Here is a 26309-nt window from a genome sequence, read left to right on the forward strand (position 1 = left end):
TCGCGCGGTCGCACTTTTCCGACATCGGTTTTGGATGTGGCTCGTGTGACGACGGTTGGTGTTGCTGTAGCTGTTACTGTTGCCATTATTGCGCTGCTGCTACTGCTGCTGCTGCTGCTGTTGCAGTGGCACGTGAAGTTGTGAACTTGGTAAAGTTTCGATTCGTCGCCTGTGCGTCCTTGCCGCATCCTTAGCCTTGCTCACGGTCACACGGACCTCCCCTCCCCCCACCCCTCCATACAAAGGCCAATTGAATGCACTAGTTCAGGTGGAATAACGCAGGCAGCCGGGGCATAAAAGCCACCTCAATCCCGTGACATTCGCAATCCGTGCATTAGCATTACCATAAAGTGCTTGGATATTGATGCACAACAGTCGGAAGACGAGATGCCATAAGCCCGGAAAACGCAACCAACCAAGGCTGCAGGTGCACGGCCAGCGGAAATCCCTGCGCGGAAGAGATGCAGTAAAGTGAAAGTGATTGGAAGATGAGTGAACGGGGCAGCGGGGGAGCGGTGACCGGTGGGCGGCATGCTCGCGTTAGTCCGACGCCGGGACGTGGCAGCAAGATTGCGTATACGCCGTGTCCGCGCTCCGAGCCGCCGCAGGATCTGGCGCTCGCCATTCCGCCGCCGCCGCGCAACTGCCTGGCCATCCCGATGTCCTCGCTGCAGACAGCCAACGGACCCGGCAACAATAAAGGTGAGTTCGGGGTCATCAGATTGGTTCAATTGGCTTAACCCCCTAACACCCAAGAGGGCCCCAGTGCAACTGAATATTTTAGACGATGTATTCGAAATCAACCATTAAATTTTTAAGCTCGATGAGTCGACAAAGGACTTAAATCCTAAAAATTTTTGGGTATTTTATACTATATTAAAGCGGTTACCCTTAAAACTAAAAATCTCTGTTAAAGTGGTTTTATTTGTAGGACTAGGATCTCAACTTAGTTTAATTCAAAACTTTACATACCATAAAGACTAAAACATTTCACAAAAATTAGTTTTTTTTTTAATTTTTTTATTTACCATAAATATATACAGTTTTGGCTTTTGTTTTAAAATCTAAAAATAATAAAATAATTTGAATATCTAATGTACTTTTCCCTCTAACAGTAAGTTGGTTTAATAAAAGAGTTTCTTAAACATAAAACCTAAAAATTATGCTCGAAATAGGGCCATGTTTTAAAACGGATATTAGGGGGTTAAACCTATATTGAGTAAGAACAAGAGCTGAGATCTGGGAAAATGTCTTGTGTAAGCATTTGGCATTAATGGGCTAATGAGCCCGTAGAGACAGGATGTTGGCATGCAATTGTTGTACTTGTTCTGCTGGGTTATGAATTCTGAAAGAGGGCTAGCAATCGAAGCATTTGTCCCTGGCAATCAAAAAGAATCATTCTCGAATGATACTTATTTTCACCTTGGATTTTTCTCCACACCCCCCTTACCCCCCTTGATCGTCCCTTTCCCATCGTTTCGTTTTTTTTTCTTTTGCAAAAATTTGCATGCAACTTTTGCAGCTGGCGTTGGGCGGCACGTGACTTTGATTGTCGTTTCATTGTCTTCGGCAATCATCAAAACGCAAACAGAAATTTTTCGATTCTAAAGACGCGCTAAGGAAGCGGGCTGGGGGACTGGTTGACAGGGACCGACGCCGATGTCTGGCGCATCAAAATCGATTGGCAATTTGTCAGCGCTGATTGCAAACAAAGCGATACATAGGAAAGCCCCCAGCCAGCTAAATAGTTTATATTATAGATCTCGGAATAAGATCTGCATGTAAACAAAATAGAATGCATCAAAATCTTGAGAACAGCAAAGCATGGAAAAAAATCATGGCCTTGATTAAAATAAAAGACTTTACTTTTAAACATCACATTTGGTATTACAATAAATATAGAAATTATATTTCCTTTGCAAAGGGAAAGATATTTTTAAACCAATGTTTTAAAATTATTTTCGATGTTGCATTCTTTTAAAATTTGTAATAATATGAAATAAAACCATATTTCAAAACTTTTTTTAAACCTTCAAACTAATAATCTTTAAATTACTCATTCGATTCTGGACAATTTAGGTAGGGACACAGAAATCACTAGGGTTTTAAAACTATACTCTAAAAGGGTCATGAAATGTATAGCCCCCCGTAATTGTATTTTATTATATTGTAAACAGTTTTTATTTAAAATGTGTCTAAAGAGCTCTTAAGAATATCTGGATATATTTTCTTTAGCAATTTCTTTTGTTTCTAGTATAGTAAATATACCCTTCACATCGCTTGCAATTAGGCAAGCTCCAGTTTGCAGCTGTCAACGCTGCCGTACATGGCAAATAAAGTATTGCAAAGCCGAGAACAGCGACGTCCAGCAGCAACGACAATAAAATCAGCCGACGGCACTGCAACTTAATTTAAAATTTATGGTCCCATCGCCGGCAAGAAAAGCAGAGCAACCAGCCCATAGCCCCACATCTCACATCCCACAAATATAACAAAAACGTCAACCGAGCAGCAACTGCAGCAAGCTGGAAAATTTTGTAAGCATACTAGCTCGTAATTATAATTATGCTCAAAGTGACCCACAAAGTATGGGACTTGAGACTTGCGATGGCTATGGATACATGTCGTTAATTTGACTGACCCACTGAACGGTTTTGTGGCTCGAATTTGATGAAGGACCGGTTTCTCTCTCTCACTCTGTGGCGCTGGTTAATTAATATTTGCCCAGCCGGCTAGAAAAAGTCAATATGAATGTCCTTCCTGCCGCAAAGTAGGCAACAGAAGCCCTCTCTCGTCGGACAACGCTGCGTATGATTTATGCAGCGTTTCCAGGAGCTGTTGCATATGCATGAGCAGCATTTGTGCGGCAGGAAAAAAATGCGGAAAAAATATAGCGGTGAGAAAAAAGTACGAGCACAAATAGCACAGCATAACAATGCGAAATTACGAGAAACAAAAAAAAAAAACAAACACCCAGTAAATTGAAAAGCCAACTAGAAGGAAAGAAATTCGAGTGCACAACAACGGAGCTCAAATGCCCTCGAGAACTTGCAATATAGTGGAATCCCTTAAAAAGCTTAACAAACCCCTTATCCAGGGTATTTTTAGCGCACAACACGAGCAACAGTCATTGGAAGCCTGCCAAACGGTTGGGCCCTGTGTGTAGGTGTGGGGTGTGCAAAAAGTGGGAGGACATCGGCCACCTGGACAATGACAACGCTGATAAGTAGCTGGCGACATGGCAGACCACTTCATTTATCAGGATTTATGACTCTGCCGACATCCACGTGGCAATTTGCGGCAGCAACTGCAGTTGCCACACAACCACTGCAGGTGTTTCTCTGGCCAACTGTCCAACTCCTGCAATTGATAACTTTTCTTTTTTTTTTTTTTGTTTTGGCTTTCCGCTTGTTAGCCTTGGACTTTTCCGGCTGAGGTCAGGAATTCAATTGAATCTTTTGGCAGCGATTGTCACTGACAGCCAAAGATGCGGCCAGAAGCAGGGCTAAGGTCAAGCTCATTACAGCTGACTCAGGAGCAAATATATATACTATATAGTATTTATGGTTCGCATATAGTATAGTTACGGCTGGCCAGCCAACGGCTGCTGTCATTCGTCTTTGATGGCAAGTCGGATTACATCTGAATGGGAGATAAATTTTGTTTAGTGGCTGCCAGCCAACTGCAAGAGGATTTAAAGATCAGATGGAATAAGAGCAATCGTAAGCTCTTCAATACATCAAGCTGTTTACTGAAACTTAGAGTGGGGAAAATATTTTATAGAAAATAAAAATGTATGACTTTAAATGGTAATGATAAACGGAAAAAGGATAAGCGTGTTATCAAATTATATTATAGTCCAAGAACATTTACCTAAATTCAACAAACTTAAACTCAATTAAGTCAATTGCCTTAATTTTGAGGACTTAGTTGATACGATTGAAAATTAAACCATAACTAAACGCACTTAAAAGCTTACCAAACAAAGAAAATTTTGAATAATTAATATATACTCAATTTTATAGATAAAACCGTTGCTGAGGAATGACATTAAACTGAAACAAAAATTGTCTAAGACTTAAGCCGCAATTTATTAATTAAAAACAAATACAAAAAAATTACTTTTCCGATCAAAAATAAAACTAAGCAAATATTATTAGTAAATAAACACCAACACAAATATAAATAAAGTCTTTTTAATTCGAATTTTGTTTGGTGGCAGTTGTTAAAGTTGTGGGAGTTTGACTGCAGTTTCCAAAAGATTTATCTTAGAAGTTTGTAGCTTAAATTTACTTTTATAAGAGTTTGCAAGCTGACACATAAATATGAACTATTTTATTTAAAACTTTTTTTTTCTGTTGAACTTTATCTTCGTCGATTTCATGCTCTATTAAGCACTTAAGTAGCTTAACCAACTCTTCACAATTTCCTCTCCTTTCCTTTCCCCAATCCACTTTACGGCCTTTATGCTTCACGCTCTGATTTATGCAGAAACCTAAAATACCATAATGAAATATGCTGAATACTTTTTATATAAGTACGTAATATTCTAACAATAAAAATCTTTAATACATATGGCACGGCATTCCGGTAAGCCATTCCTTCTAAGGACTCCATAAAAACCGTTTTCAGAGCTCCAGCCACCAAATGTCTGCATTTACGATGGTGGCCCACTGCACCACACGCTCACGTGGAATTTATGGGCTGGCCACGCCCCCAATCGCTGGGGTACCTCCTTTTTAGGTTTTCTTAGTAGAAGAATGATGAAGAAGGGAGCAAATGAAATGAATGCCAAGGAATGGCTCTGCTCTTGGCAGAAAACTACCTCCTCGCTTTCCCTTCTTTTCTATTCCCGTATTCAATTGAAAGTCACGTAAATAAAAGTCGGACCTAAGGGTGCATAAAATGTAGGTCTGTAATACTGAATATTCTCGCTGACGGGTGTATAAAAAATATCTTGGCCAAGGAAATTACTTTCTATTCTATGATCACCATCTTTTGAGATTGGGAAAAAAGAATAATTTTTAAATTAATTTATAGTACTTTATGTTTTTGGGTTTATTTTGTAAAGTTTATTTAACCTCGATTGTTTATCCTATTAAATATAATAAATATTTAAGGTAACAATTGAAAACTGATTAATTAATTTAAGAACTGTAAGAATATGCATATAAAATAAGCTATTATTTATATATTTTTATTATGTTAGAACTAACAATAATTTTGAAATTCTTTCACTGTAAGTAGTAAAAGGGAGCTCCCCAAGATAGTTTCCGTTTCGACGATTAACCCAAAAACTTGAAAGCTTCAATGAGTTCTAAGCCAAGCCGGAAAATGTCTTGATATTGCGCCCGAAATTGTGTCATACAAAAATAAGCTGGGGAAAGTTCTTAGTTGCTTAAGAAAATCTTTAAGCCAAGAAGAGGCTTTTCCGGCCACCGATGCTTCTAATTTATTTAATTATTTATGCTTTCCCATTTTGTGTAGCATGCAAATGCAATAAGGAACACGATGCAAGGGAAGCCGAAACGAAATTGAGTTTTCATGTTGCAGACCCTCATACACAAGGATAAAGTTACCATGGCTAAAAACCAGGCATATTAGAGATGAATGCGAAGCTGTTAGGATGAAAAATCGCTGACAGTGAATCGAGGGCGGCGCTCTTAAGAGCTTTCCACTCGCTTTTCCCCATCGCTTTTCCGGAAAATGTGTCTCACAATTTGTTGGTTTTGCGCCAAAGTTTCGACATTCATCACTTCGCTGGTGATAAGCCATTCTAATGAGCAGGGCCAAGGACCAAGGACACTGGAATTAGTTTCCAGGGAAAAGGGCAGGGTTCAGTTCTTAAGGGAATAATTGATTTGTTGCAGTCGTTAAGCGAGATTAATGGTTTTTTCAGCCAATCTCAAACAAATAAATACTTCACAACGGTCCAAACAGATTCATATTCATTATTGTGGCCGAAGAAATCGATGAAGGACATCGCTTGGGCATCCAAACTCTAACCAAACGACCAGAGACCACATTCACATTATACTCCCTCTCTGTCTCTAATTGCTTTTTGCGGCTGTGGTGTCATCTAAAAAAATTAGTCGCAAATTACTGCGGAAATTGACAAATTTCAAAAACAAGCGCATAAATAAGGACCATAATTAGCAGTAGTTGACCAACTCGAAAAAACCACAGGAGTGGGTGTGTTTGACCTGTCAAGGCCATTGCGAGCACATATTTTGCCATAAAAATTTGAAATTTATGATGCTTACTCAAACACACAAAAAAGATAAAACGAGTGTGGGATGGGAAAAATGGATTCCCAGAAAAATGCTTGAAATTGAGCAGAAAATTTGATTATTTATCTATGGCATGCAGAAAAAATTATGTTTTTATTGGACTCTTTTCAAATAGATCCTTTTTTTTAAGTGTCGACTTACATTTAATTGCATTGTGAATATACATTTGTAAGCGGCTTGATTGATTTTGTTGATTTATGGGGCTCCCAAAATAAGCTAGTGACTTATATGCCCCAAAAAACAGTCCTATCTGCCTCATCCATTTTTGCATAATAAATTTCTCAATTTTTGATTTTGTATTGTTGGTGAGCTGTAATTTTTCGGTGCCAAAAGATGTGCCAACGACAGCACCATAAATTTGCAAACACTGCCTTTGTCTGGGTCTTGATTTCAGCGCCTCGTATGAATAATGACAGTAAAAATTAGTTTGGGATTTCATATTGTCGCTCAACAATAAAAGCGTACTGAAGAAGCGCAGTTGATTTGAGTGACAAGTAACGTGGTCGTTTCATATCAGCAGCGATCATAACCGAAAAAGGCTTTAGCGAAAATGCTTTTTTAAGGCTAATTTATGGCCTTATATGTGAGGCAAAAGGTGACAGTTAAGACACCTGAAAACGGTGTTTCTGACTCAGTTTGCCAAGTGTTGCGAGAAGACGCAGAATGTTTCACAATGCGGTCGAATGGAAAAAAGCCCGGGAGTCGGGCCAATGCAAGCTAAACATGGATTTTGAGCCCAATGTTCTCGACTGTGAGAGGACCAATATGAAACGTACCAAATTGGCCACCCTGATGCACTGGCTCAAGAAGCTCAACGAATGCCCACCGGAGCCCATCCACTGCGACTACATGAGTGAGTGCCACAAATGTACCTCCATTTACTCGGATATATATATATATTGGGTATACGTTTACCCCCTATTTGCCTTGTGCCACCTATAAGTGCAAACCAATTTCGTATAATTTGTGAAAATGTTCTCTGCTCCTCGAATTTTGTGCGTGCTCTTGGCCATTTGCCATTTGATGTTTGCCATTGTGGGGATCAAGAAAGGGGGTCTGCCACTGCCACTGCCACTGCCACTGCCTGTTTGTTATGTGAAATTACGGCCACTTGTGTCAGCATACCCATAATGGTAAGGAATTATTTATATATCAGCATTTTGGGTCTTGCCAATGGCTAACAAGTTTTTATGCCACAATTTCCATGTGTGTGTGGCGTAATTGCACATATGAGGCACTTTGTTGTGGTCAGATCTTATGCAAATAGCAAATATCCTGGCTAAATTGTGGCAAAATTGACCCAGGAAAGTGTCCTTAATGAAATAAATAATGATCCAGTGAGTTTGATATATAGGTGCTTTCCTATAATCGGTTCATTTGAAATTAATTATGCTAATTTAGATGTTGCACATTTTTAGTGTCGCTTATTTGCTATAAATTATATTTTATGTGGAGAATGGAGTGTAATTTAATGACTACAAAAAATAATTCAATTTAACTGCTCAAATTTCTATGCATAACAATAAATATATCAAATTATTATCTATTTTTGAAAATGAAAATATGTACAATCTTTTTTAATTTGTGAGTTGCATGGCTGTTCTGAAATAGATTAAATAAAATTGTTCTAACTATATTTTGTAGAATAATTTATTCATTATATTAAAGTTAATAAAAATATTGTTCTTTTGCCAAATTCTTTAAGCGCAATAATACCAATTGACAAGGAACTATTTTATAAAAAAGTTTAGTGGCTTAAATAAACCCCCAAACCAGTGATTTAAGTATTTTTTATAAAGGCTGTTTGTACGATGCCTTTTTTATTGCCGCATATATATAAAAATGTAAAACTTTGTTTACCATAAAAGTTTGCTGCACGTCCAAATGCGAATATAATCAGCAACTGTCGCCATAAACCTCGATGCAGTTGCTCCTTCTCCTCCTTCTTCTTCTTCTTAGTCTCCTTCTTCTTCTTCATACAAACATGGCCAACACACACACACACACTTGCAGACAGACATAAACGGCGAGGAAAACCACACACACAAACAGACAGACGCATAAACAGTTTCCGGCCACAAGGCAACATTTACGCGCATTTTCATTGCGATTTCGCTGCTGGTTTCGGCTGCTGTTTGGTATTTACACGTAATTTGCACAGCATTTTTCAATTTTATGTGCTCGGAAATGGTATGACGTCGTTATTTATGTTCTGCCTTTGTGCAGGGCATTTCCCTTCATTATTTTCATCCCGTTGTTGGCCATAAAGTGACGAAAACAGCTGCGAAAATTGAAACTGATGCAGGCAGAGCTAAAATGCTGACACAGATTTACTTGCAATTTGCTTTGGTCCCCATTCCCATTCCCATTCCCCTTTCCCCTTTCCCAATTTTCCCTTTTTTTTGTCGTTTTGGTGACTGGCGTTAATGGAATTTTAAATTCCATATTGCAAATGGGCCAAAGTAATCTTTCATTGCCCTGCAACTGACATCGGCGATACCCTGGGATTTGATTGCGATTTACTGCCTGATAGATGGGCTTTAGTCCAGTCCCCATCCACCACCAATAGCTCGTAGTTTCCCCGTCCATCAATCGCGTTTTCATTGACGGCCCCTTATCAAAATCAAAGCAGAAGCCAAACTCTATTTTTTTATCATCTCTCTGGATTGACAGCTTGGACACATGATGGCTGGGTATTTGTGGGATGGTCAGCATTTTTAGGAATTTGTCATATGAGTGTTAGTCATTATAAACATTTATAGAAGAGCATTCATAGCTAAGAATCCCCTTTCTAACCTTGATGTGTTTTCAAAGATAGCTTACTTTTGAAAAAGATATATAATAATAAATAAATATAATAAACTGGGAAGTCATGTTAAATACAAAAAGTTGTCTACCTACAAAATATCTTAGGTCCTATCTATCTTAATTAATAAGGAGTAAATAATGATAATTTTTTTTGACCTTTTTGCCTTTAACAAAAACTATTCTTAATATTTTTCAAAAAGATTAGTTAAATATTTAAATGTACAACTTATACATTTTGATTATTGGTTCGTCCATTAAAGTACTTTAAACTGATAAAACATTTTCGAAACAAAAAAAAAATTTAATTATAAGACAGTGTATGGAATTAATGAAGTTCACCCAACTAAAAATTAATTGATATTCTTTAAGTATATGTATATTTTAAATCAACAACAACACATAATATAACCTGTCTAGAACTTGCTTTATTATCAGGAACGTGTCTCTCACGGAAAACTTATCTAGAATTAACATCAGCATTCCCATCACACCCTTTGTCACCCTGGAAAACATTGCCTTCTCAGCCGACAGAGTCATGTTGTGACTGTCATCGCTGGCAAATTTAATAAGCAAACTAGACATTGTCTAAATGAATGCCATAAATTAGGAACTATGTTTTTTGGCTGCTCGTTAAATGGAGCGTTAAATTAGGAAGTTGAGCTGTATGACTAACAATCAAGATGACATTTGTGTAGTTAAACCAACGCAACTCAATAAAAACAGAATTAAAGTGGAAGACTATCAGGGTGCCGAGGGAATTTAAGTTGGCAAAATAGCTAGACACAATCACGTGCCAAGCACCAACTTCCATTCAGAACAGAACGGTGGAAGTTACGAGCCGCACAGCAAAATAAAACTAAAAGGCTGGCGAACGGTTAGAGGGCCCGAGTAAATTTATGCACACGTTAAGCAGCTCATAACGGGTAACTTAAAAGCCAACAAAAGATTCACAATGGATGGAAAGTGGCGACACTTTCTCCCCGGAGGAGCACTCGAGTGGGCCATGAAAACGGAATTCATTTAAATTTATGAAGCATAGAATTTCATTTGGATCACGGGTTAAAGCCCGTGCCACTTGGCCAAATTGTTTATGGGCTTGTGGCTTATGGCTTCTCCAACTCCGATTAAGCACTTAATCAAATCCATGGAAAATAATCTAGAAAGCCATTAAACAGGAGACAAAACATAACACAAATGGATCATTAAAAGTAAGCCAGTAGTGAGAGAAAAAGCAGAACTTAAAATTAATTTTGTCTCTCTTAAAATATGTTAAATACAATTATTCAAGTTTATATATTTATCAAAATATTTTAAATTTGGTTGTCACTGAACTCAATAGTGATAATAATAATGTTTGATTTTGATACACAAAAATTTGCTTTCTCAGTGTAGCATTGTTTTTGTTTTAGTACATTTCTTTGGCTGATTAACTTTGTTTTTGCCAAGCACTTAGTGGCAAGTTGCGTGTTTGTTTGCCGCAGTCCAAAATGCAGTAATGTTGCATGCAACAAGGAGGGTAGTGAAGAGCAGAAGAGGAGATATTATAGCTGGGTCTGTGGCAGGGTCATCTCACATAGCTAAGTCCCACTGCATGACAAGTGCGGTAGGGGGGGGAATTGGGGGATCTAGGGGATCGAGGGGTCAGGAAATGAAGGCAGCTTAGACACATGTAAATCACATTGCGTCCCCCGAGCTCTCCTGCCAGTTAAAGCCGCAAAAACGAAAGCCTTTCCAATGTGGATGCACCTGAGTTGGGGATTTGGCCAGCTGCATGAGAAATGCCAACCAAATGGTTTAGTTTCTGCTTTATTTGCGGCAAATTATCCTAAAACAAGTAATAAATATTCAAGGATTATTTCTCAGTACCAAACTAATCGCTGAAACAGAAATGTCTTATAACATCCCTTTTGAATAATTGATTGGAATTTATTAGGGCCTCAATAGGATTTTGCTGAATATAAATTATTGATGTAATCGAGTAAATTTATCTAGCCACATTCTTAGGGTTACAAGGCATAATGCCTCATTTCTCTGAAACAGAAATGTCTTACCCTTTCGAAAAATTATTGACAAATATAATAAGGTCTCAATATGATTTTCCTGGGGAAAATTATTAATGAAATTGAGGAAATGTGAGATTAGAAAACACTGGTGCCTATCCTAAAATAAAAAAGCTAGGAAAATCAAATACCAATCATATAAAACGGGTATATACCCCATTGAAATCACCAAAATTGTCTGTTTTTATGAGCTACCAATTCGTCAGAAGCCGCAGAACGAACAGCAAAAAGCGAATGACTTCCGGATGCCAAAGTCAAACTTTTCCCAGTGAGGACTTTTGGGAGTAAAGGAGGGACCCCTGTCAGTGGAGGGAATTTCAAGAACAGGAACAACACATAATCAATAAAAAGTCGAACAGAGAACAGAACACGCAGCGCACAAACAACAAAAAAAAAGGACCTACGGTGAACAGAACCTATAAATGGTATAGAAAGAGAAACAAAAAGTACATCAAAGATAAAACTTCTAAATACCCTGCTTATAAAATATTAATGTTTGAGTGTTGATAGTGAATTACTACTATAACCTTTGCTTAAAAAAAGGTTTATGGTTGAGCAAGAACTTAAACTATATTATTATTAACTAAATCTATTTTTGTTTAGCAACAATTCATTAGTTTTTCATCCTGAAAAATTTGTTTATTCTTACAATAAATAAACGTTAAAGCCTCTATCAAGTGAAGCGTACCAATATGCTTGCCATATTCTGAGTTTTATTGGAAAACCCATAAAAATGAACCACTCAGTCTGTGGGTTTTCATTTGTGGGTTGTTTCACGTTTGCGTTGTTTTTTTTTCCTGCCAAGGGAACATTTTCGATTCCATTTTCACTTGCCATTAATTGGTCGAGCCGTAAAGAACTTCCAGCGGGCATTGGACATTGGTCAAGCGTTTTCCCACACATGAAATATATACAATGCAATAAATATTTGATTAATCAACAAAGGAATAAAAAGTGCCGAAACCTGGCGTTGAGTGTCCGTCCCACACGGCGTATACGCAACAAGTGACGAGCACGAGCTTTTCACAGCGCTGAGATGGCTCTTGCTGTAAAATTTCATAAGTTTAACAAAGTTAATGAAAAATGCTCGCCCAGCGAACGATGAGCGATCTGACATCGACCACATCGTCTTGTCAGCAGTCGCGTCGGAGGAAAAGCATGAAAAGCGGAAAAGCTCTCCAAGTGCCAGTTGATTTCTTGTCGCGTCGCAGGCCAAACGTTTTCCTATTTTTCTGGGACACAAAACAAGCGTGTGAATATAGGAAATATATTAATGAGTCCCACACCATCGACAAGGTCTACCAATCGCTCTATTGATTGAACGTTAGATGACGGATAAATCTAAATAATAACCGTTTAAATGTCGTGACTCTGGCAATCCTACGTGAAATTAAACTAATTAGTGGAGAATATTACGCATACGCCCCACAAGCAAACACAAATTCGCTAAAACGACAAAGGTGTCACTGTGTCCTGAGTGCGTTCGTGTTTGTGCTTCTGGCCACCTGAAACCAGTTGGAACTGGTTGGTCAATCGGCCAACAGCCATAAATGTGGGCCAAATAAAAATGCAAAAAAATTTCATATTCATGAGTTATATATCTTATTAAATGAACAGCGGGACGTATATATAAAAAATTATCTCTTTAATAGTGATAAATACTATCAATAAAAAAAAAATCAAAAAACCACTACATTCTTAAAAAAATTAGAATATATTCAACTATTTGGTACCACAAAAAAACGTTTTAAAAAAAGTGCAAACTAAATGACTGTTAATGCTGGCAAAATATTTAGATCGAGCGTGAAATTTTCCAGCGAATCGCGTTCAGTCTGTCTATTTTAATATTGTGCAAAATGGATTAAAATGTGGAACCCACAAAATGTATAAACACGAATCAAAAAAATATTAATCTACCATTTCAGCGTTTAGCTTGCTTAGCTGTAGAAATCGGTCCTCATGTATCTATATGTATGTATCTGCCATACTCAGATCCTGCACGAAACCCAAATCATTCTTGAAAATAAAACAACAGATAAATACACAAACACAATGCATTCGTAGAGTGGAATTACAGCCAAGGTCAAGGGCCGTATATCCCATGACCTAGTACAAAAACAAAGAAACGAACCCAGCACGCGCAGCACCCTCTCTACATGAAAATCTAATTTTATAATTTTCGTGGCTCTTCGTCTTGTTTGGTTTTTATTTTGGCAAAGCACAGAACGCAAAATTTTTATGTCATTAGCTTGTTTATTTTTGGCCAGAAAATGAAGCGACATTTTCCTTTTGGTCGTGTGTGTTATTATCCCTCACACTTGTCTTGGCTTCTTGATTGTTTCGCTCGTTCGCTTATTGTTTGTATTATATGTGTGTTTCTCGGGTCCTCATTTTATGATGGACATTATTGCTGTAACCGGGCTCGTAAAAAGAATTAATTATAGTTGGGCCAGCCACTTGAAAGTGTTGTAAAAATATTTACGATCCATTCCATTGTTGTTCTCCATTTGATTCTCGCCTCTGTTGATGGCTTGCGTGATTGACTTGGTTGATGGATTCCAAAAGGGGCATCAGATGAAGGGAATCGGCTCCGGGTGTTGAAGGAAATGCCCAAGTGGCTGCGAAAGGAATTATGCTTAAGTAATGCATTTTGGCAGTATACTCATCTGCGCAACGGGCGGATGGTTAATCTGATGATTGGCTTGGCAAAATCGTTTCATCAAAACGATTTGCCTTAAACTTTATGGGCCAATTATTTTTTGAATTATTGCTAGCTATTCAAGATTTTATTAACTTCAATGCATACTGGCGTTCAGTTTGTTTTAGAAAAAAAAACATTTCTAATTGGAATTCTTCAAATTTCAAAACATATTTGCAAAATGATTGTTAGCTGAGGAAAATATTTTTGGCAATTTCAAAGTGCTTTTCATTTACTTTGTTCGTTTCCAAAATAGATTAAAATTATGAGATCAATTTGTCACAAAATATGTACTCTTATTATAAGTGTTATAATTATTTCATTTATTAAAATAATATTTTGTAGCCTGAAAATTCTGTAAAGTTTAAATGGTAATATTGATTTGAATTATTGCTAGCTGTATAAAATTTTATTTTAATTAAAAGAGTAATATTGCTGAAAGTTTGCTGTGGAAAAACAAAATTGCCCTTAATTTCGATTCGATTTTCTTTGTTGACTTTTCGAAAATTTTAATTGAGCTCTTTGTTGTTAATGCTTAATTTAATCCAGCAAGCTGTTTATAATTGACCCCAGCATACTGTTAGCTAAGCACTTTTCAATTTGTGCCCGCCCACGTATCCCGCCACGCCCACTTGCTGTTCCAGCGAACAGCTGTCTAAATTTATCGCACCAAGGCAATCAATAAGCGACCATAAAACTAATTGCGCCGTGTCTTGAACTAATTAAACTCGCACAAACACACAGTCGTAATTGCCGAGCATTTGGAATTTTATTTGGTCTATTTTTCCCCTTTTTTTTTGCGCTCCCTACGTGTTGTAGGGTAACTTGAGCTCGAGTTCGCGTATCCTGCAAGTGCTAAGTAATTTTGAGCCGGAAACTGGCAATTTCCGCTTGCCGTTGCCACACTCGCGCCTACTTGCACACACATTTCTGTTCTCGTGTACGCTCACTTAGTCCCGTAAATGTTTGCTTCCCTTTTTTGTTGGCCAAAAGTACAGGTCAACGAACTAAACGGGCTGAAATAATACTCGCGTGCTTGGTTTAAACTAAAAAAACTAACTCTAGAGCAAGGTGGCCAAAATACCAATACGACATAAGTTCAAAATGGTCATCTTCCTGACTTAAGTTTAGATGCGATTAAAAGTTATGCCATTTATTCAAACATATAAACACCTAAAATAATTAATTTTAATACACTAAAATATATTATTTAATACTTAAATAAAAATAAAATAAAAAAAAAAACAAAAAAACTCAATAATAAATAAATATGTTTAAGTAAGAAATGATTCAAAAAATAGCCAAAAAATGGTTAAATTGTGATTACATTTTTTTCTGCATAACAATAACCATCAACGGCAGCTGCGAGAAGCCAAAATTAATAATTAGCATTATCTTCATTTCGGGCTGTGTGACCTCGGTAAATGTAAATAAATTGCTGGTCCTTTAAAACAGAAATTAAATGTAATGCAGGTCCAAATAACAAAGCAAACAAAAAGCGGTCGGGTCGGCGAGAGCTGAGCGTTATTCAAATGAAACGACAGTAACGACAAATCAGATAACAAAGAGGCCAGGCACACGCACCGCCACACAGACAAAAACACAGACAAACACAACCCATCCTGAGGGTGGTCAACAATTAGGAGAAACCACAATAAACCACCACCAGCACCACCACCACCACCGGCACAGCACCACCGCCATTATCAACAAGTTCACCCCACCAGACAAACGCATCCGAGGAAGAGCCACCGAACTCACGATGAATTTAATGTTTCGCAAGAATTTTCGCGAGGGAGCCAGCAAATCGGGCGGCGGCGGAGGGAAGCTCCAATCGAAGGCGAACAGGACGAAGCGCTCCCGGGACATGGGACTTGTCCAGCAGCCGGAGGAGATCCACTACAGGACCCACCTGTTCTTCTCGCCCAACCGACCCGGCTACGATGTGGGCGAAGGTAAAGTGTTGTTCGCCTTGCAAAAGCAAAAGCAACCACAGCAGCAGCAGCAACAACAACAAGCCACAGCACTTACAGTCAGACCATCGAAAGAGTGAACAAATTCGAAAAGGAAATATTGTGAATTAATTAGATGTTTTAAAGAAAATGGCTGAAGCGTTGTTGACAGTTTAATACTCAAATTTTTTATGAAAAGATTACCATAAAGCTTTAAGTTAAAAATACATATATAGATAAACTAACATATGACCTTGTTTGAAATTTAAATATTTATTCGATAAGTAACCCTCTCATAATTATCAATAATAAAAAATAAAACGAAACACATCACATATTTACTAAAAAACGAAACATTTATTTTTCAAAAGCAACAATTTCTAGCCGACAAAATCTTAATTCCTTTAGTTAATAAAAAAACTATGAATAAAATTTATACATATGTTCACTCTTTCGATAGTATACTGTAGAGATTTTAGCCTAGCGTCCATTTCAATCATCCACAAACATGGCTCACTCTCTGTCTCGTTCTCACTCTCTACCTCTCTCGGTCTCCCCTGATTACTTTGGTTCCTTTGTAATCGCTTGAGCCTGGCCCTCAGTTACTTGTGCTCCATTAACCTGACATTTGCATTTCAGCCATTTGCAATTGAAATGTTTTCATCAATTTTTCAAACGACCAACTGGCAGGTGGGCCATTTATGGCGGCCTAATTGTGGCTCAGTTGAATAGATGTATTAGTATTAATGAACGGCACCGCGTTAATACGTTAAGAGTGTAACTATAATTGCCGGATAGACGATGTTTAATTTAATTGGATTGCAGGATACGGAAAAGTTTTAAGAAGTGCATTAGGAGATAATTACATTAAAGTTCAAATGAAGAAAAATATAGCGGTGGAACGGGTAATTTAATCTTGGATCCTTGAATTGCAAGTCATTTGACTACCGTTTCAATTACATAATATTTTCAAAACTTTACGCAACATAAACTTATTTAATTCTTATTTTTCCTAACATTAACTACATTTCGATAGTTTTTAGGTCATTATTCCTAAAATGTAATTAATTTTAATTCTTTTTAGATCTTTTTGTTTTTTTTTTTTTAGAAAACTTACTTCTTGAAAAGATAAGGAAAATTATTTTAAACTATTTGGTGAAAACTAAATGAAAATTAGTGTCTATCTAGGAATCGCTTTCGCCTTGTAAGCTATTGTGTGTGTGGAAGAAAGTGTGTGAAGAGGTGAGTGTGTGAATGCCAGCATCAGCTAATCTTCCAGTTTCCAGTTGGCTTGGCTTAAGGGGCACATAGAGCACACAGAAAGCTAAGCAAAAGCGAGAGCGTATGTAAGTAACAATTTGATTTCCCGTTTAACTATACCTCCACACCCACCACCTATGGCAATGGCCTTGAGTCCGAGCCGGAAACCAAGGTCTAAGGAGTTTTTCCAGCAGCATCAGCAGCGGCAGCAGAGCCTACTAACCCAACAAACTGATGAATGTGTCTAGTTTTGGCCCACACTGTTAATAAAATCAGCAAACGAAAAGGAACTCAGTCCATCCCCTGCCCCTGCTCTTAATATATATATATAGCACAATTTGGGTAGATTTTAGGCAAAGAGTTATATTTAAAATTAAACAAATTTTGTTTTTATGCTTAACAAGTTAATAAAAATAAAAAAAATATTTGTTGTATAAATTTTTTTTTAAATTAATAAATCGAATAAATGCTCTAGTATTGTACAAAATAAAATTTTTGAATTTATGAAAACCTATATAGACTGAAAACCCATTTCATAATATTTATACAAATATTTGAGAAATTATACTAAATAATTATTTTTATTAACACAATGAGCCGCAAACACTTTAATGACTTATAGCGGTTTTACCATTAGAACATTGAACGTTTGTGAGATCATTTATTATTTATAATAAATTTTACAAAATAATTTTAAGGAATAAAATTATTTTTTTAACAAATTCAATTTGTTAAAGCTCAGATTTTTATTGCGTCCCTGAATTCTGGTTTTCAAGAAAATCCACCCAATCTATCCAGCAACCGAAGCACAAAGTGTAAGATTTTCCCACATCCGCATTGCCCCCCATCGTCAGTTTTGTTGTTCTGTTTGCTGTGTGTTTTTGTGTTTCGTGTTTTGTGTTTTTTGTGTGCATATAAAGTATCGAGAGCCTCCAATTTTCAGAACGATGTAGCGCCCTGTCGGGCATCCCGAGCACCCCGCTGTCGAGCACCGCCCCCTCGCTGGCCCTGCCCGGCAACCTGCCCTACGAGCTGGACATTCCGCAGCCGCTGGTCGACCGCCGGCCGTCCGTCTCGTTGATGCGCTGGAACAGCAGCAGCGGACCGGGTACGGAGAGTGGCAGCAACAGTGCTAGCAACAGCCTGATCCGCCTGCAGCAGCAGCAGCAGCTACAGCAGCAGCTACAGCAGCAGCTACAGCAGCAACTACACCAGCAACTGCAGCGGCAGCAGCAGCAGCAACAGCAACAGCAGCAGCAACATCTATTGGCAACAGCAACAGCAACAACACTGGGGTACGCTGATGCAACGGTGGCCACGGCAACAACAACATTGCTAGCGGCCGCAGCTGCAGCCACGCGGCAAGGTTTGATTCCCCCCTCACAAAAAAAAAAAAAAACGAAAAACTTGAGAGCAGATCTAGTTTCGATTCTGATCTGCGTTATCTCAATTATAGTTGTTGTTGTTGCTGCCCAAAACTCGAAACAACACTAATGTCATTTGCCAGCCAGCTCACCCAAAACACACACTCAAACACCCACCCAATTAAAAACCCCGTTTATGTTGCACCACCCCCCAATCCCACAACCTTCCCAAAACAAAAACACCCTAATCCACTCAAAGTCAATCCCCCAATTTAATGTTTGCTGCACGTTGTACGTAGCTAACCTCAAGAGTTCTTCTACAATACTAAGTACTTCAATGTGATTACTCGCAAGTTCTGTCTTGTTTCCAATTTTGTTTGTTTCCTTTTCTATATCTGATTGTTGGTGAATACTAGTGAAAATACTGAAAGCTAGACATATTCTCGGAGACACGCTTACCAGCTTTGCCTCGCTTTCAGTATTTTGCGGCAAGCTTCAGGGGAACCACCTGCACTACGACAAAAGCTCTGGGATCGATCTCCTATAACTCCAGCTAAATGCCTATTAAACTCTGCTCACAAAAGGATATTGGGCTTTAAAGCGATCATCATTAGCTTGCCTCAGGCTAATACGTTTTATGTACTCTTACAACTAAATGGCTAACTATAATATTTCCGATTCGTCTTGGAGGCTATATTAATGGTATTTCACTGTTCGTTACAGTGAACTTTGGCGGTGGCGCCAACTCGGGAGTCACACGAGCGGAGCCCATCTCACTGGCCACCCTGGATCGCGACTGCTTCATCATTCCCGTGCACAGTGTGGATCGATTCCTGCCAGCTGGCATTCCGGTGAGTAACTTTCTTAGCTTAAAACATAACTTCTTAAGTCTTTTATACCAAAGTTACTCTGCATTTATCAGTATTTTAAATCAGCATCAAAATGATATTCCGTTTCGCCATGTCTGTGTGTGCGTTTGAAAAGACTTAAAACTCATTCAATCTTTTGTGATATATAGGAACGATCAGGTTAATACTGTTAAATTTCCCATTTTGTTAATATGCGAATTTCTTGTTGTTTTACTGCATAGAGAGTACAAAACAAACTCATACACATTTACAATATTTGTTACACAAAAAGTCTGAAGTTAAACCTTCTAAAAAAACATCTAGTACTAAATATTGACTTTATAACTTAGTCTGTACTACAATTTCCTTTCAGCGCACAATATTTTATTTAATTATAATAAAAATTAAATTAATTCGATTAAATAAATTTAATCAATCACTGTAAAAAGCTTATCAATTAAAAAAAGCTTTCCTAGAACTTTCAATTGTAAGGAAAACATGTGTTGCTACAGATCTTATCAGCTATGATAGACGATGGATCGTTTGTGGAGAACCCCTCGAAAGGCACGCGTTTGGCTGACTCATTCTTGGTCTACTGAAATTAAAGAGTTAAGGCTCCGATATCAGCGCGATATAAGCGATTCAATAAGTAATCGATCAAATAGACGCCGCAAACCACCCACATAGATAAGAATGCGCATATAAAAGGCCCACTGTCTTGATCGTTTAGTATTCACTACCAGTTCGGCAACCAGTCAACTACAACCCTTCGAAATGGTGTCCTCCTCCCAGCTGCTCCTTGTGGCCCTTCTGGGTCTGACCGCAGTTAGTGCCAATCCGGTGGTGCAGCAGGCGGGCAGTGCCCAGTTCACCTCCGCAATGTCCGACTTCCTGCAGGCCTTTAAGAGCATCATGCCCTGCGGCTACGGAGACATCCCAGTCCTGGCCCCGATTGTGAACCCATTTTACGAATTCAACGTTGCCAGCGATGACTACACCCTTGTGGGCAACGTGAGCAACATCCGCATCCAGGGTCTGGACAGCTTCCAGGTTCTGAGTGCCAGCGACTACGGCAAAACCGGCGAGGCCGCCTACGACCTGCTCTTCCCCAAGATTCAAGTGCTGGGCTTTGAGGAGGTCGAGGGATTCATCAACATCGGGGGCTTCAAGCTGCCCATCCGCCAGAACGACGTGATCAACGAGGCTCTGTTCGACCTGCGCTTCGTGGGCAGCTACCGCTTCGCCAACAGCCTGACCAACTCGTCGGGTCTGCGCATCGTGGACTTCAAGCAGTCCATCTATCTGGCTGGCGTGGAACTGGACAACTGGAACACCCTGTGGAACATCTCCACCAACAACTTCTGGAACCGCTGGATGAACACCCTGCTGCCCCTCGCTCTCCAGGAGATTCAGCCCAATCTTACAGACTTCCTGTACCAGAACTTCCTCATTCCCAAGATCAACGATCTGCTGGCCAACGTGAGCATGGCCGAGTTGGTAAACTACTTCGAGACTCAGGCCCTACTCTGGACCAACGCCAACTGTCAGGCTTAAATAATCAAATAAAAATATAGAGCAAGCAAAATAACTAAAAGGGATCATTTTTGGATGCACTTTAAAAACGGAAAATATGAAGGGTTTTATTTAAGTTACTGAGTTAAAGAGGGTTCCCTGAAGATCAACTACTTAATATCAAGAACTCAAGATCTAAAGCCCCAGATCAAGAGCTAAAAGACAAGCACTGAAGATCAAGAATTCAAGATCAAAAATGTTCATGTGCGTCTGTCTGTATGAGCGTCAAGATCTCGGAAATTATAAAAGTTTAAGGTTTGGTACTTAAAATGCAGATTCTAGTAATTCTTACGCATCGCAAGTTTATTTTAGGCCCACTCTAAAGAGTCCGTCATGTTACTTGAGACATGTTAGACTTTAGCTCCGGACTCTGTCTGTAGCTAAAAACATTTTCAAAATCAAGCTATTATTTTAGCAGTTATAAAGTTTTAAAGTCCTCTGTCCGCGCTCTGCCGCTTCTCGGCGAGCCAGAACGACAGAACTGTTAATGGGGGTGGTTGTACTACACGTTCTTCGCTTCTAGTGTTGACTAAGCAGTTCGACAGATGTTTTGTGAAATTTGTTAGCAGTTAACAGTTATCCAATATCCAATAGTGGGGAAACTCGACTATAGCGTTCTTTCTTGTTTTCGTTCAATTTTCCGTATATTAAGTGCATCCAAAAATGAAATTTTTAGTTATTTTGCTTGCTCTATATTTTTATTTGACTATTTAAGCCTGGCAGTTGGCGTTGGTCCAGAGTAGGGCCTGAGTCTCGAAGTAGTTTACCAACTCGGCCATGCTCACGTTGGCCAGCAGATCGTTCACCTTGGGAATGAGGAAGTTCTTGTATAGGAAGTCTGTGAGGTTGGGCTGAATCTCCTGGAGAGCGAGGGGCAGCAGGGTGTTCATCCAGCGGTTCCAGAAGTTGTTGGTGGAGATGTTCCACAGGGTGTTCCAGTTGTCCAGTTCCACGCCAGCCAGATAGATGGACTGCTTGAAGTCCACGATGCGCAGACCCGACGAGTTGGTCAGGCTGTTGGCGAAGCGGTAGCTGCCCACGAAGCGCAGGTCGAACAGAGCCTCGTTGATCACGTCGTTCTGGCGGATGGGCAGCTTGAAGCCCCCGATGTTGATGAATCCCTCGACCTCCTCAAAGCCCAGCACTTGAATCTTGGGGAAGAGCAGGTCGTAGGCGGCCTCGCCGGTTTTGCCGTAGTCGCTGGCACTCAGAACCTGGAAGCTGTCCAGACCCTGGATGCGGATGTTGCTCACGTTGCCCACAAGGGTGTAGTCATCGCTGGCAACGTTGAATTCGTAAAATGGGTTCACAATCGGGGCCAGGACTGGGATGTCTCCGTAGCCGCAGGGCATGATGCTCTTAAAGGCCTGCAGGAAGTCGGACATTGCGGAGGTGAACTGGGCACTGCCCGGCTGCTGCACCACCGGATTGGCACTAACTGCGGTCAGACCCAGAAGGGCCACAAGGAGCAGCTGGGAGGAGGACACCATTTCGAAGGGTTGTAGTTGACTGGTTGCCGAACTGGTAGTGAATACTAAACGATCAAGACAGTGGGTCTTTTATATGCGCATTCTTATCTATGTGGGTGGTTTGCGGCGTCTATTTGATCGATTAAATATCGATTAAATCGCTTGTATCGCGCTGATATCAGAGCCTTAACTCTTTAATCTCAGTAGACCCAGAATGAGTCAGCCACACGCGTACCTTTCGAGGGGGGTTCTCCACAAACGATCCATCGTCTCCTTCATAGCTGTTAAGGTCGATAAATGCACATGTTTTCTTTACAATAAGAAGTTCTGGGAAAACTTTTGTTTAATTGATTAGCTTTTTTCAGTAACGCTGAATTCATTGAATTTTGATCTATCAGAAAATGGTAAATATTGTACAGCAAAAGTACGCAGGTTCTTAAAAATTGTTTTATCTCCCAGTAAGGGGCAGAGAAGAGTGAAAGGTTCCAATTCGCCGTTAATTTGTGATATTTAATTAAAAAGGTTTTATTTATTTTGTGTACAATATGAAATGTTTATTTGGAAATATAAGGTTTGGATGATTTATGATGTTTAAACAAAAAAAAAAAAACAAACCAAATTTAAAAGCTGTTGTGAGTTCAAGGAATAAAATGTCTTTTAATTAAATTAAGAAAAATCTTGGCAATGTTAGGCACAACATACTCTTCTTGTTTTAAACGTATATTCAATCCCTTTTCAGCTGCCCGCTTTGAATGCCGAGGGTAAGGCCACCAGTCCGCTGAGCGTGTTGGAAGTGTCCGATCCGAAGCTGTGCATCCTGGTGCATTTGATGAGTCCCCTGGAGGCCATCGATCCGGTGATGGAGTCGCCTCTATCGCATCCGCTACTGAAGCAGCGCTCCATTGCCGCCGAACTGGTGACCGAGGTGCAGCAGGCCAACACGGCTGTGGGTGGTATGCTGCTGGCCAATATGGAGAAGAACTGTGAGACGAGTGCCCATAAATTTCGAAAATACAATAATAGAGTTTCGAATTTCCCCAGCCGAGTTCCCCTTCATCTCGTACTACCTGATCAATACGCTGCAAACGGATCCTTCCAGCTTCTATGCCGGCCTGCGCGTCTCCTCGCTGTCCAAGTTCGAGCCAAAGGCCCTCAAGTGAGTGGTGCTTCAATTGGCCCAGCCAATTGCCTTTTCATACTCCCATTTCTGTTCCAATTCATTGCCAGATACACTGCCGCCCACACCCTGGATCTCTATAGCGAGGTGGCGGCCATTTGCCGGCCGCCGTTGGTTTTGCCCTCGAACGAGGCCGGCAGCTTCAAGAAATCGCAGACCGCGGCCACCGGCTACATTATTAGCGTGTTCAAGGTGGTGTACTTTACTCGTAGAGCAGCACACCAGCTGGGATTGCTGATTTTCATGAAAAATTCAATTTTAATTCCGCAGGTTTTCGAGGGCGACGATGGCGAACGATTCGAAAAGAATTGGCTCTACTGGACAGGCGCCCGCATGCTGTACAGGTACACTTAGAACAATAGTAATTGACAAATGCATTTGTTAAACATTTGTTTTGCTTTTTTGTTATAACATTTAAAAGCCAAGCAGCTGTTGAAACACAAAAACATATTAGTTAAGCAAATATAAATTGTATAATTATGCTCGGTATTAGATGTTATAAAATATTTATTTTTTGTCCTTAAATTATATTTTTACATTTGTCTTCTGAAGTTTCCTCTAGTTTTTACAAGAGGTTCCAAATTAAATCTAGTTTTTTTTCATATAAAAATAAGGTAAAACCACTGCAAACATTTAGAAATAAAAAACTTTTTTTGAAAAGCAGTTTGTATCTCGTGATTAGAAATATCAATTCAAATATATATATTTTTTTTAGATTTCTACAAATTATCAGCTTGATTATGTTTTTACATTTTATGCTGGCTTTTTCCAAAAATGTCTGAAATATCCTAAGAGATGACCCCAGCCCATAAATAAAAAAAAAAGTAAAATATAAATTTTAAGTCAATATTTCGAAGTTGCAGGTGGTTTCGACAATTTTTTTAGGTCGTTATGGTTTGTGAGTGTAAGTTTAATCAATCCAAATTATTTTTTAGGGTGAAAACTAAGTAATTATGTTCTTAATTGATGATTTTTTACACTTGTTATTGCATTTTTTTTTTTCAAAATTTCTGTTATTTAAAAATGAAACTGTTGAGTGTTGTTTTGGAGATTGTGGCTTGTGAGATGTTATTTTTGCTGCAGACTTTCTGGTAACCCGTCTGATTATTGCTTCCTTACAGGTATTTGCCACGTGCAGCGGGACTGCGGCGCATCGCGCTGCACAAGAGCACCTCGCAGAAGGGCGACAAGATGTACCTGCTGGTGTGCGAGTGTGCCGACCTGCTCAAGGACATCTCGCTGGCCGCCTTCCTGATTCCGGCACTGCGAGCCCGGCTCTGCGGATACACGGGACTCTATCGACCAATACAGGCCTTCTAGTTGCCGGAACCACGTATATTTTCTACATATTTCCTGTAAATAGTGGATCTAGCGATGGGGCGGGCCAAACTAAATGCGAAACAAACACTGCAATGTGAAAGAAACTGCACCTGTTAAGTGATTATATTTCAATATTTACTAGGCCTAAACAAATTTTAAAACTCTCTACAGTCGAACACAGCTTTGACAAAAGCAAATGCGGGAAGTGTTGTACTAACCCTCTTTTAGGCATCTAACTTAAGTAGTAGACAATATACTCAAGGTAATCCATATCGTGTGCTAGATTTTTCTATAAATCGTATAGAGGCAAGCCCAATTAATAGGACCATATCTAGTGTGAGTTGGTAGCGAAGAAAACTTCCATTTTAGCCACAACAAATAGAGATTCAGTGGAAACTAATTTATATCATAGTTGTAATCGCAGTAGTTAATCACAAATTTAACGCTGAATTTTGCGCTGAAAAGTAGGCTATGAAATCTGCAAATCAAAAGTCAATTCTTAGCATAAAAAAACTCAACTAGAATGTCAGCTGGGGGGTAAATAAAATTGAACGGGTTTCATCAGTGGGATGGGGGATTTAGCTAACTTTGCCCAAATCTAACAGAAATCTGCCAAAGACATAGCAAAACTAATCTTAATTTGATTCAACAAATTGATTAAAATTTAACATTTTTATAAATCTAAGCAAATGAGTAAGCCAAATAAGATATTCAATCAAAAAATTGACTATTTAATGCTTGGCTATAGCTTGCCACTTATAATTTAGGAAATATACCATACATATTAACATACATATATAACAATTGTAAATAGTTTGATGAACTTTAAGGCACTTGCTCCGAACACACAAAATGCGCCAGATTCCTGGCTTGCAATTGAGAACTATATAATTTTGCACAATAAAAACAGAATCAAAAAGTGCTGTGATAATTAAACTAAAGCAGAGCAGAGCCACAAAAGCAAAACCAAATAAAACCAATGTATAATGGATATTCCCAGCCATAGAACATCATTTCACCCAGTCAAAGACAATATCATTTAGCTGCCTTTGAATATTCAGAGGACACTGGCTTATTTTTTTCCAAAATTAATCCAATTATTTAGATAACCTAGAAACAAACAACTTTCAATGCTTATGCTAAGCCTAAGGCCTAAGGAAATATTAATTACCAAATGTTCGCAATTTTTTGTCACATCTTAAGCTATAAGCTTGGAGCAAACAAACGTTTGGCGCGTTTGGCATTAATAATAAAGCGTAACATTAAAATAAATTAAAAGAGTGTTTTAGCCAAAGATATTGTCAAACAAGTATCCGCCACGTGGACTCTTATAGTCCGCCTCACGCTTTCGGTGCAGAATATAGGCTTCAAGCTTCTGGGTTTGCAGTGGACCCCAGTTGGCAGTGGGTTGCATGGCCATTCTTAGTTTCTGCGGGGTGAAAGGCTAAGTTTATAATTTATAACACTAAGGGTATATATTTGATTACTTAC

The 26309-nt window shown here is 39.0% G+C and overlaps 2 protein-coding genes across 14 annotated transcripts in view; one reads left to right on the top strand and one right to left on the bottom strand.

Annotated features, from left to right (window-relative positions):
- Window positions 1-26090, top strand: LOC108137875. 11 transcript variants are annotated; one of them, XM_041707582.1, is made up of 9 exons: window positions 686-702; window positions 15330-15811; window positions 18012-18434; window positions 19156-19283; window positions 23061-23304; window positions 23363-23477; window positions 23549-23690; window positions 23769-23842; window positions 24620-26090. In XM_041707582.1, the coding sequence occupies exons 2-9, from the start codon at window positions 15619-15621 to the stop codon at window positions 24816-24818; spliced, it is 1518 nt and encodes a 505-aa protein (XP_041563516.1). In that variant the 5' UTR covers window positions 686-702; window positions 15330-15618; the 3' UTR covers window positions 24819-26090. The 11 variants fall into 11 exon arrangements, with proteins under 11 accessions (XP_041563511.1, XP_041563517.1, XP_041563520.1 ...); XM_041707578.1 differs by lacking the exon at window positions 686-702 and adding an exon at window positions 12315-14814; XM_041707579.1 differs by lacking the exon at window positions 686-702 and adding an exon at window positions 12315-13129.
- The window catches only part of LOC108137931 (sodium-dependent nutrient amino acid transporter 1), a 3842-nt gene continuing 3389 nt past the window's right edge, over window positions 25857-26309 (bottom strand). For all 3 annotated transcript variants that reach the window (XM_017259881.2, XM_041707576.1, XM_041707574.1), the window contains one exon: window positions 25857-26247. In XM_017259881.2, the coding sequence (XP_017115370.1) occupies window positions 26104-26247 (144 nt within the window). In that variant the 3' untranslated portion in view covers window positions 25857-26103. The remainder of the gene's footprint in view (window positions 26248-26309) is intronic.

This window comes from Drosophila elegans, unplaced genomic scaffold, assembly GCF_018152505.1.
Source record: "Drosophila elegans isolate 14027-0461.03 unplaced genomic scaffold, ASM1815250v1 contig_183, whole genome shotgun sequence".
NCBI classification, from domain to species: domain Eukaryota; kingdom Metazoa; phylum Arthropoda; class Insecta; order Diptera; family Drosophilidae; genus Drosophila; species Drosophila elegans.

What these genes read in the sequence shown, in the direction of transcription:
- LOC108137875 (XM_041707577.1), top strand. Translation starts at nt 489, where the DNA reads ATGAGTGAACGGGGCAGCGGGGGAGCGGTGACCGGTGGGCGGCATGCT. An exon ending in CGGACCCGGCAACAATAAAG is followed by an intron (nt 703 to 18,011) that starts GTGAGTTCGGGG and finishes TCCAATTTTCAG; the next exon opens with AACGATGTAGCGCCCTGTCG. An exon ending in GGCCAATATGGAGAAGAACT is followed by an intron (nt 23,305 to 23,362) that starts GTGAGACGAGTG and finishes GAATTTCCCCAG; the next exon opens with CCGAGTTCCCCTTCATCTCG.